The 12,716-nt window shown below is 36.0% G+C and overlaps 1 protein-coding gene across 4 annotated transcripts in view; it reads right to left on the reverse strand.

The window, feature by feature from the left end:
• Positions 1 to 12,716, reverse strand: part of Rbf (Retinoblastoma-family protein) — a 597,832-nt gene that overhangs the window by 329,942 nt on the left and 255,174 nt on the right. For all 4 annotated transcript variants that reach the window (XM_067782297.1, XM_067782293.1, XM_067782295.1 and 1 more), the window contains 3 exons: positions 9,867 to 10,035; positions 9,783 to 9,805; positions 9,568 to 9,710 (listed from right to left, as the gene is read on the reverse strand). In XM_067782297.1, coding sequence (XP_067638398.1) covers positions 9,568 to 9,710; positions 9,783 to 9,805; positions 9,867 to 10,035 — 335 coding nt within the window. The remainder of the gene's footprint in view (positions 1 to 9,567; positions 9,711 to 9,782; positions 9,806 to 9,866; positions 10,036 to 12,716) is intronic.

The following is a 12,716-nucleotide window of genomic DNA, read 5'->3' on the forward strand; positions in this document are numbered from 1 at the left end:
GCCGTTTCGAGATATCGCCATAAAGGTGGACCAGGGGTGACCCTAGAATTTGTTTGTACAATATGGGTATCAAAAGAAAGGTGTTAATGAGTATTTAAAAAGGGAGTAATCCTTAGTTCCATAGGTGGACGCCGTTTCGAGATATCGCCATAAAGGTGGACCAGGGGTGACCCTAGAATTTGTTTGTACAATATGGGCATCAAACGAAAGGTGTTAATGAGTATTTTAAAAGGGAGTGGGCCTTAGTTCTATAGGTGGACGCCGTTTCGAAATATCGCCATAAAGGTGGACCAGGGGTGACTCTAGAATGTGTTTGTACGATATGGGTATCAAATTAAAGGTATTAATGAGGGTTTTAAAAGGGAGTGGTGGTTGTTGTATAGGTGGTCGCCTTTTCGAGATATCGCAATAAAGGTGGACCAGGGGTGACCCTAGAATTTGTTTGTACAATATGGGTATCAAAAGAAAGGTGTTAATGAGTATTTTAAAAGGGAGTAACCCTTAGTTCCATAGGTGGACGCCGTTTCGAGATATCGCCATAAAGGTGGACCAGGGGTGACCCTAGAATTTGTTTGTACAATATGGGTATCAAAAGAAAGGTGTTAATGAGTATTTTAAAAGAAAGTAATCCTTAGTTCCATAGGTGGACGCCGTTTCGAGATATCGCCATAAAGGTGGACCAGGGGTGACCTTAGAATTTGTTTGTACAATATGGGTATCAAAAGAAAGGTGTTAATGAGTATTTTAAAAGGGAGTAATCCTTAGTTCCATAGGTGGACGCCGTTTCGAGATATCGCCATAAAGGTGGACCAGGGGTGACCCTAGAATTTGTTTGTGCAATATGGGTATCAAAAGAAAGGTGTTAATGAGTATTTTAAAAGGGAGTAATCCTTAGTTCCATAGGTGGACGCCGTTTCGAGATATCGCCATAAAGGTGGACCAGGGGTGACCCTAGAATTTGTTTGTACAATATGGGCATCAAACGAAAGGTGTTAATGAGTATTTTAAAAGGGAGTGGGCCTTAGTTCTATAGGTGGACGCCGTTTCGAAATATCGCCATAAAGGTGGACCAGGGGTGACTCTAGAATGTGTTTGTATGATATGGGTATCAAATTAAAGGTATTAATTAGGGTTTGAAAAGGGAGTGGTGGTTGTTGTATAGGTGGTCGCATTTTCGAGATATCGCCATAAAGGTGGACCAGGGGTGACCCTAGAATTTGTTTGTACAATATGGGTACCAAAAGAAAGGTGTTAATGAGTATTTTAAAAGGGAGTAATCCTTAGTTCCATAGGTGGACGCCGTTTCGAGATACCGCCATAAAGGTGGACCAGGGGTGACTCTAGAATTCGTTTGTGCAATATGGGTATCAAACGAAAGGTGTTAATGAGTATTTTAAAAGGGAGGGGGCCTTAGTTCTATAGGTGTTCGCCTTTTCGAGATATCGCCATAAAGGTGGACCAGGGGTGACTCTAGACTTTTTTTGTACGATATGGGTATCAAATGGCGATAGGACTCAAGCAGTATGTATAGATGGTGAAAAGTCTGACTTCCTTCATGTCTTAAGAGGCGTCCCTCAAGGCTCTATCCTGGGTCCTCTGTTATTTGTTCTGTACATCAATGACTTACCCGATGTCCTTAAGTATTGTAATGTTCATATCTACGCTGATGATGTGCAGTTATTTACGTGTTGTCCTCGTGATCAAACTAGCTTGTGCATAAGTAACTTAAACCACGATTTGAATCAAATATTTTCATGGGCTGCTATGAATGGCTTATGTATAAACCCGAATAAGTCAAAATGTATTGTTATGCATAGAAGGTCTTTTCCCACTAATGATTTAGAGAATGTAGTGTTCGACAATTCCGTTATAGAATACGTAGATACGGCGAAAAACTTAGGTGTAATTTTTAACAAAACATTGACATGGAAAGACCATATTTTTAGAACGGTTGGGAAAGTGTATGGAATGCTTCGTACACTATGGTTAACACAGTATTTCACGCCTTTGCACATACGACTACTTCTGGCTAAAGCGTACTTAATACCTACGCTACTCCATGGTTGTGTGATTTACTCAAACTGTGACTATCTGTGCAAGAACAAACTAAATGTTGTTTACAACAACATTGCTAGATATGTTTATGGGTTGAAAAGGTTTGACCACGTATCTCAACATGCTGAAAGGTTGCTAAACATTTCTTTCGAAAATCTTTTAAAAGTCAAAACACTGTCCTTCCTCCATAAATTGATACACACGAAGGAACCTGACTATCTATATCGTAAGCTTATTTTTCTGCAATCATCAAGATCGGTGCTTCTTCTTAAGCACATCAGATACCGATCGCTAACCTCTGAGCGCCAATTCTTTGTTACTGCAATACGTCTTTGGAACTCGCTACCTACTAGTCTTCGACTCTTAAGTAATGCTCTGCACTTCAGAAAAGAGCTAACATCATTTTTTAACGACTCTTAAACTGGATCTCAAATTGTTGTTGTTAAAATGTTCATTTCTAAGTCCTTTTCCTTTCTCTGTGTCTTCTTTCTTTGTTTGTTAAATACTATTCAATCTATAACCAGCCAAAGGTTATCATCACTACTGCTGTCTTTTAATATTTATTAACTACTTTTCTTTAGTTTTAAGATTTACATTTACATACATAAATATTTCACTATTGTCCGCTATATTTAATTTAATTTGATTAATCTAATTTATTATTATAAATGTTCAATTTTTATAGCTCATGCTATTCATGACTAGCACTGTTAAATAATTTGTCAAAATTGTTGTGCTAGGAACAAATTTTCAAATAAATACATACATACATACATACAAGGTGTTAATGAGTATTTTTAAAAGGGAATGGGCCTTCGTTCTATAGGTGGACGCCGTTTCGAAATATCGCCATTAAGGTGGACCAGGGGTGACTCTAGAATGTGTTTGTACGATATGGGTATCAAATTAAAGGTATTAATGAGGGTTTTAAAAGGGAGTGGTGGTTGTTGTATAGGTGGTCGCCTTTTCGAGATATCGCCATAAAGGTGGACCAGGGGTGACTCTAGACTTTGTTTGTACGATATGGGTATCAAATGAAAGGTGTTAATGAGTATTTTTAAAAGGGAGTGGGCCTTCGTTCTATAGGTGTTCGCTTTTTCGAGATATCGCCATAAAGGTGGACCAGGGGTGACTCTAGAATGTGTTTGTACGATATGGGTATCAAATTAAAGGTATTAATGAGAGTTTTAAAAGGGAGTGGTGGTAGTTGTATATGTGAAGGCGTTTTCCAGATATCGACCAAAAATGTGGACCAGGGTGACCCAGAATATCATCTGTTGGATACCGCTAATTTATTTATATATGTAATACCTGTCACGATTTTAAGGGTTTTTGATTTCGCCCTGCAGAACTTTTTCACTTTCTTCTACTTAATATGGTAGGTGTCACAACCATTTTATAAAGTTTTTTCTAAAGTTATATTTCGCGTCAATAAACCAATCCAATTACCTCACCATGTTTCATCCCTTTTTTCGTATTTGGTATAGAATTATGGCATTTTTTTATTTTTTCGTAATTTTCGATATCGAAAAAGTGGGCGTGGTCATTGTCGGATTTCGTTCATTTTTCATACCAAGATAAAGTGAGTGCAAGTAAGTACGTGAACTAAGTTCATTAAAGATATGTCGATTTTTGCTCAAGTTATCATGTTAACGGAAGGACAGACGAACGACTGTGTATAAAAACTGGGCGTGGCATCAACCGATTTCGCCCGTTTTCACAGAAAACAGTTAACATCATAAAATCTATGCCCCTACCAAATTTCAAAAGGATTGGTTAATTTTTGTTCGACTTATGGCGTTAAAAGTATCCTAGACAAATTAAATGAAAAAGGGCGGAGCCACACCCATTTTGAAATTTTCTTTTATTTTTGTATTTTGTTGCACCATATCATTACTGGAGTTGAATGTTGACATAATTTACTTATATACTGTGAAGATATTAAATTTTTTGTTAAAATTTTACTTAAAAAAAATTTTTTTTTTTAAAGTGGGCGTGGTCCTTCTCCGATTTTGCTAATTTTTATTAGGCGTACATATAGTAATAGGAGTAACGTCGCTGCCAAATTTCATCATGATATCTTCAACGACTGACAAATTACAGCTTGCAAAACTTCTAAATTACCTTCTTTTAAAGTGGGCGGTGCCACGCCCATTGTCCAAAATTTTACTAGTTTTCTATTCTGCGTCATAAATTCAACTCATCTACCAAGTTTCGTCGCTTTATCTGTCTTTGGTAATGAATTATCGCACTTTTTCGGTTTTTCGAAATTTTCTATATCGAAAAAGTGGGCGTGGTTATAGTCCGATATCGTTCATTTTAAATAGCGATCTGAGATGAGTGCTCAGGAACCTACATACCAAATTTCATCAAGATACCTCAAAATTTACTCAAGTTATCGTGTTAACGGACGGACGGACATGGCTCAATCAAATTTTTTTTCGATCCTGATTATTTTGATATATGGAAGTCTATATCTATCTCGATTCCTTTATATATGTACAACCAACCGTTATCCAATCAAACTTAATATACTCTGTGAGCTCTGCTCAACTGAGTATAAAAAGCAAAAATCCCGTTATTTTGTTTGTTTTCTTTCATTTCTCATTACACTTTTCTTGGAATAAGAACTTTGTTTTTGTCCAGCTAGCTTGTTCTACGCGAAACACTGTGCATGGGTGTATCAGGTGGTCCCTTGCAGAGACCGCTTAGTAAAAATTGATCCATCTAGTCCATTCCTATTAAGACGTCAATAGGACCAGGTTTGGCGAAATGCTGATCAGCAAGAGTTAGATTTCGTAAATGAGGCCAAGATGATACCTGTACAAAAATTCTAGGAAGATCGTTTGTAATCCTCGATAAAATTAGGGAGTTGATTGTGAAATTTTGATCAAGAGATCGAGGAGCGAGCGATAGAGCGGTCTCACCCTTAATTCTACCTGCATCTGATGAACCAATCCCTGTGAAACTGAAGATTTCCTCGACAGACGAAGGCGTTGTATGCAGGCTTCAGCCACAAAAGACGCATGTGAGCCATTGTCAAACAACACTCGTGCAGGTTGCCACCGACCTGCGTAATCTTTCAGATATACTTCTGCGGTTGCCAACAAAATAGCCTTATAAGATTCAGCGACATGAGATGCTACGGAACCTGAATGCGGTGTATCGGAATTAGTAGCAACAATGGGTGATGTAGTAATGTTATCCATCGTGGAAGACATAGTAGCTTTCAGCGCAGAAGGATTGCCTTGCTGCTTTACGAAAGGAGAAGCGTTTGCATTCAGCTCGCCACTACTGTTGTCTTCTTCGCGGCAGCCGTGCAATAGTGTATGATGTCGAAGTTTGCAAATGTTAACAAGCGTTATTGTTTTTGACTGATACAAACCTTGTACCAGCGTTTAATTTGCGAAATGTTGGGCAAGTGTAAATTTTGTGTTTGCCGTTGCAATGATGATGCATCAGCTGAGCTGGATGACGATGAATGTTGCTCACCAATAGCATGGAGCACATTTGTTGTAGCCTTTGCCGTAGATCCTGCGATGATGTTGACGATATACCACTCGTTGCTATCATTTCCAACGATTCGGCACGTGTTTCCAAAAATTCGACTAAATCTTCGAAGGTGGGTAAAACGTCACCTACCAACGACAATTCCCATTGTTTTCTAGGTTCGTAAGCTAACTTCGATACGGTACTGTGGACGAGCCAATCGTCCCAAAACTCGGTAGGGCGATTTAACGCATTTAACGAGCCGACGTCTTTACCAGTACCTCGTGTTGCCTTCTCAATTGCAAAAGTAGCTTTGAAATGACTATCAACCATGACGCGCATATAATGCGAAGTGAGTAGATCCCATGCGGCATCGTAGTTGCTATCACAAATTTGTAAACTACTTACAAGTTGAAGTGCCTCACCTTGTAGGCAATTACGTAAATAATGTAATTTTTGACTGGCGGACAAACTAGATTTTTTATGTACGAGCGACTGAAACGCGTCGTACAAAGCTAACCAATTTGTAGGATCACCACTAAAAGTCGGCAACTGCAGCTTAGGTAGCTGAACTGGTGAAGACGTAAAACTTGTTGGTGTACATAGACGTGGTGGCTCAGGAGTGCCGATGAGTAGTTTAAAATATGTTTTCGCTACAACGTACCACTCTTCTGCCTGTGCGCACGACTGCTCTTCAATAGCTATATTTTCTTCACCGCACGATAATTCTACTTCTTCTTGAGCTTTATTGAATCGAAGCCACTGCTCCACAAGAAGCTGGAGATATGTTTCTATTGCTTCTTTATCTACTACCACCGCATCATTTTTGCTAGTTGCAACGTATCGTTTAATTGCATTTAATGCAGAATCTCTTACCTTTAACTTAGACATGGTAGTTGCTGCGGGGTATAACCAATTGTAATCGAATGGGGGTTATGGTTCACACGTGTGATTGAAGTTTTTATATGCGCTTAAAAATCACAACTTATGCAAATGCGAACGATTTAATGTATAAAAACCATTTTTAATATAGGTTTGCAATGCTTTAAAACTAGCAATAAGTCTTTAAATGTATATATGGACTGTATTTTGCACTATATTAACAAGCGTGATCCGGCGCGACGAAGGACCAAATGGTTGCGCAAAAAACGAAAAAGCGAAATAGCGGGAGTTTACTTTGGACCGCAACTTATATCGGGTTGTAAAAAAGCGAGTAATTAATCAGCGGACTGAACAAGATTTAATTTAATGTAAATTAGTTCTTAAGCGGTTGTACAAGAATATACATATGTATGCGGATGTTTACAATGAACTGAAATTTCATGTTCTTCTTTTACTTTATTCCATCATTCGTTGGAATTACAAAATATAATTGAGTTGCCATATAGGCGCGATTAAATAAAAAACCATTTACCTCGAACATATTACGAAAACTTATAGACTATAGTGGAGGGTTATTTATCATGTTTCCCTTTTAAATTAAAACACAGATAGCATATGCTATTTCTTTATTTTTTATGAAATTGGAGTAAAAATTAATTAAAATGTTTGTTCTGTTAGGCCTTTTATGAAAAAATTAATGAACGGCATAGAAAGTTATGACTGAAAATGTTATATTGGCCGAATCGATATTTGCAAAATTCTATTTCATGCAGAAATTACCGCTTACAACGTTTTTCGCGATAGCCTTTCACTTGGTTGGTTTCTTAAAAAAGATACACTGTTTCGAATTGGATAGTAAATTACCAAAGTTTGTAATTTTTGGTTGCTTTCCCTGCTTCGTAACAATTGAAGTAAATATCAACCGGACCCGGTAAGAGAACTTGCGGGGCTGAGTAATATGGCTTAGTATCTATGGCTGTGATTATTTAAATACAGAACTTGATGTTTATATTTCAATGTTATATAAAGTATGTTCTGACATTAACTCTATATAGCTAAAGGTCGGCGCATGAGAATTAAGTTTAATGGCCACATGACAACCGACATTTTGTGACTTGAAACCAAACTTATTAAACGTGTAAACTTTTATTTTTTTTTTTTTTTAATACAAATAAAATTTCAGTGTAGGTACATACAATTTTGTACATGTATCGTGCTTCGCACTTCAATATAAAAATTTTGAGCAGCTTTGCTAATATTAATCGCTTTCCATTGTTTTTATACTTTCTATTTTTTAAAAGATTTCAAATGATGTTATTAATTAGTGGTTCTCGATATTTCGATAAATTTTACACTAATATTTGTGAATTTCTTTGCATTTTCCTTATATATAATTTGCGCAAAATGTAATGTTTTTTGCTTTCTGATGACGTTCTGAATTTTAACTTCTGAAATTTTACTTCTGAATTTTTTTTCAGCCTGGAACACAGCAACGTCGAAAGAAGGCATTATATTCAATCGAATTATGGAATATGTATAATAACCTGGGTCGATTTGTATGGACGAAAGTTAACCTATATCGCGCCATCGATTTTTCGATAGGATTTGGGCTCAGGAAAAAAAGTTCCACTAGGCATACCCAAAAAAATAATTTTTGAGCCTGCAAAAAAAAATCGATTTTTCGACCAAAATTCTTCTAAATCTCCATAAAAGAATTTTTTTTTCAAAAAACTGCATTTGCCAATTGACACGAAAAAAATACATAAAAAATGATTTGGAGCCTTGAAAATGAAAAAATTGCAAAAATCGTTGAAATTTTGCAGGCTCAAAAATTATTTTTTTGGGTGCGTAGTGGAACTTTTTTTCCTGAGCCCAAATCCTATCGAAAAATCGATGGCGCGATATAGGTTAATAAATCGACCCAGTCTAACGTAAAATATCACCAAATTGGGTGAAGTCCGTACAAATAATTCCATCGAAAGGTGGCACAACGTCATTCGAAGTGCGTTTGGGACACACTCTAACATATTTAATTGCATAAATAAAATAAAAAACTCACAGGCAATAATAGAAACAAAACTGCAGCAATTTTTAGGTGGAGGCGAACCATATCGGAAACGCAAGAAAAAATATAAAGACTTCGTCTTTTAATACTGTAAATTCAAAAGATCGCGGGTAGGAATCGAGATCAAGGCCTAACAATAATTATTTTATCATTATTATTGTTATGATACATTTTTTCTTAATTGAAACAACAAAAATTGTTAATACATCCCAGAGCCCGGGGAAAAAGTGTCAATAAATATGACACTATGGCATCATTGTCATGAAACAAGTCCAATTTTCACATCCATTCTGCAACAGATGTCGCAGTGCAGTGAATATCAAATGGCAAGAACCAGAATAGAAGTAGAAATAATGAAGACAAACAAACAACCCCTGTGATAACTGAATGGTTATAGCAGCTGCGCCTAAACGTTGCCGATGAAGGAATTTAGCAGCTCCCGAAATGGATCTATACAACGAGCTTTGGCAGTTATGTAAATTTTTTTCTTTCTTCCATTCTAATTTAAAATTTTTTCAATTAAGAAAAATGTTATCATAACAATAATAATGAGCTCAATTCGAACTCGCGATCTTACAAATCAGTAGGCAGATATAACAACAAAAATTGTAAATTCATTTGAAAAAGATAAACTCGAGAATAATTAATTAATTACATGCTTGCTATTGCACCCAATTCAAAATTTTAGATTGTACTACTTTTTCTTTATACATAATTCCTTCCAAATATGTAAATTAACGTTTTTGAATTTTGAGAAAAATTTAATGTTTTTTCTGTCGTCTTATTACTTTCTGAATTTTAACTTATGAAATTAGACTTCTAAGATTTGACCTCTGAATTTTGTCTTTCTGAAAAAAGGGTTCTGACTAATGTTTTCTGAAACAATGTGTTTCTGAATTTTTTCTTTCTAAATTTTGGGGGGGGGGGGGGGGGGGAGGGGGGGCACCATCACCAAACTCGTTTTGGAAGCGGCAACACTGCTCTCATATTAATAAAAATAAAAGTTGTGTAAAACAATGCGATTTACCTGTAAATCTTATATAAATAAAAAGTTATTTAATTTGGGGGAAGTATACCTTATAAAATCAGATGGTCCAGAAATGTCCGCAATATCCTTTAGTTTTTTAACATTACTAGTTGCACTTGTTACTGGCTCCGTATAGCCTTCTCTGCTTGGTAAACTATGCATACGAGTATATGGTGTCTGTGGAGTTGAAAGCTTTGATCCCAAAAATTAACAAATTGATCAAAAAACATCTGGAGATATTTCGCATACAATTTAATTACTTACGGAATGGGTTTCTTCACCCATATCTACGAAATAAGTGCATTTAAAGTATTAAGAAGTCAAAAAATCTTATCCTCAATTGTTTACCTGAGGTGCTAAGTCTGCGATAGTTTGGATTATTTAACAGGATCCTTTCATCAAATTCGCCAACACTGAGTATATACTGTTCGTAAGCACTATTTAAGGATTTCACATTACGTTCGAAATTGACGTTGGAAATTATGCCTAAAAACGTCTCTTCATTTCCATGTATGGTCTATAAATATAAAAGTAAATTATTGAAAAGCATTACAACTTTAAGTTTAGAAAATTTTTTTATATTTTTCTAAACGAAATGTATTAATTTGTCTAGCAGAAAACGGATATGAAAATTTAACATTTTATTTCGTCTTATGGGAATACCTTCTTAAGCCCAACACACTACACCGGTATGGTCCACATACAAAAAAAAGGTGTCAAAGTGCGCCCCTAAAGTTGAAGCTAATTATTATTACTAGCATTACTAAATTTGGTCTATCTGCATACATTTTAAGAAGCTTTTTCCGTCTAACTCTGCCCTTATCCCCCCCCCCCCCCCCTTGCAATTTTTCTTAATCCTTTTATTCACTCCTCTCTACGTCTTCTTCGCTTCATCTATCTCTATCTTCGTCCCACTCTATCTCTTTCTCAGTCTCATTATTCTTCCCTCTTTTCTCTTCTCGCAAGTTCTTCTCATTCTTCTTCATCTCTTATTGCCAGTCCCAGAGGGTGGTATGTATTTTACTCCAGTCCCATTCCGAGTCTCAGTCCCAGTCCTAGTCCTAATCCCAGTCCCAGTCCGTCTCTGGTCTACTTCCCGGAAAAAAGGATCGCAAATACTAGTATAGGCAAATTTATATACCAAATTTCAGGCAAATCTAATAGGACGTATGTAAATATGTAGGTATGAGGGTATTTTTAATTCATGTCCGGGTCCACGTTTTGGCCTATATCTCGAGACCCTAGTCAGCCAGCGGTATAAATACTCTGTACTAAAGCACATATCAGCTTCAATTTGATACCCATAATGTAAAAACACATCCTAGTGTTACCATGATCCACGTTTTGCCCTATATTTCGAGACCCTAGTCACCAATAGGTAAGAAAACTACCCTGTACTAAAGCACTCATCAACAGCTTTCATTTGTTATCCATATTGTATACACATTCTAGGGGTACCCGGGTCCACGTTTTGGCGTATATCTCGAGAGCCTAGTCACTAATAGGTATGAAAACTACCCTGTACTAAAGCACTCATCAACAGCTTTCATTTGATATCCATATCCACACTGCGCATACAGCTGCACAGCAACAACAACAAACACATACAATAAAAGAAGTAGAAAGGGTAAGTCAAGTGACATTGGATTGACACACGATACGGCACAATTAGCGCAGAACTGCATTGGACACCTCCGCAAACCGAGTGTTGGAGCCGCAAAATCCATAAAATAGAGTTATATTGGATTAACCTCCATTACTGCTCTGTTACTGAGCTACCGACGGTGCTCCTCTGTGTTTGTTTATCCTTTTTGCCTTCCTTCCTGTGCCAATTGTTCTTGCACTTGATTTATTGCACATCATTGTACATATATGCAAACAGCACCTGCATGGATGTGTTGTAACAGCTGACAATTGACAGTCAAATTGGAGTGGAACATAAAGAGAAATGAAATTAAGATTTTCGCGGATAAAATAATTTGAAAATGTTCTGCAATCAATGCGCGTTGTCAGATACCAATACGAAGTTTGTAGAAATTAAACATCTCATAAATAAGTGCGAAGAAACCAAACTGAAGGATACTGATGTTAAGCAGATTGTTGAGCAGCTGATTAATAATAAATGCACTCAAATAAGAACTAGTATTGTTTCAGATTTTAACTCATTTCTGGAACATAACATTGAAGTAAAAATTAATGCTATGAAAAATTAAATTATTAGTGAGATATCTACGGGGCTACAAAAATGTGGCGAAATAATTAGGAAAATGCGCCCAGAGACTAGTGATTGTAAAGAAAGTAGTCCAATGAATTATGCAAAAGCTCTTAAGGGAAATGAAGGCAAAATTGTTATAAAACCTTCAAATAAAAACAGAAAGGCTAAAGAAACGAAGTAAGCGTTAAAAAAGGTGATTGAACCCACAGCCGGTCTAGTTAAAAATGTGAAAGAAATTAATAATTATTTCAATTATTTCAATCCTCGTCTATGTCACAAAAAATATATTTCTATACAAGAAAGTCAGAAGATGTTGAAACTATGATAGATCTGCTGTTTACAAACAGTAACAATATTACATGTAAAAAAATGGATATGCATAAAATATCGGATCACGAAACTATATCTTTTACAATAAACCTTGAAAAATCTTTAAGAATGCGCTTAAAAAAGTCGATTGTGTCTTGGGAAAATTATTTAAGTGAAAATCTAGTTTACCTTTTAAGTACCTATAACTACTCTGAATTCTCACAGTTAGATATAAAGTTAATAATAAAGTCACATTTTTAACAGCTAAATTGACAAATACTATGCATACCCTCACTTATCCTAAAGAAATAAGTGATAAATTAATGAACAAATGGTACGATAGTGAGTTAGCTAATCTAAACAGGCAAAAATACAATATATATAAATCTGCAATAGAAACGGGAGATTGGCAAAACTACCAAGTTATTAACCATCAATATAAACGTTTAGTGAGAGTCAAAAAGGTAAAAAACATGAAGCGCAAAATCACCGCTAATATGAGAGATAGTAAAGCAATATGGAACCATCTCAAAAACTTTATAAGTATGTCGAAGACTAAAAATACCATAAATAAAATCCCAATTGATGACACAATTTACACAGCTGAACGTGAAATTGCTCAATCGTTAAACAATTATTTTATAGACAGCCTCACAGAAATCAATTCAAAAATA

Source organism: Eurosta solidaginis, chromosome 4 (genome assembly GCF_040869045.1).
Source record: "Eurosta solidaginis isolate ZX-2024a chromosome 4, ASM4086904v1, whole genome shotgun sequence".
Classification (NCBI taxonomy): Eukaryota; Metazoa; Arthropoda; class Insecta; order Diptera; family Tephritidae; genus Eurosta; species Eurosta solidaginis.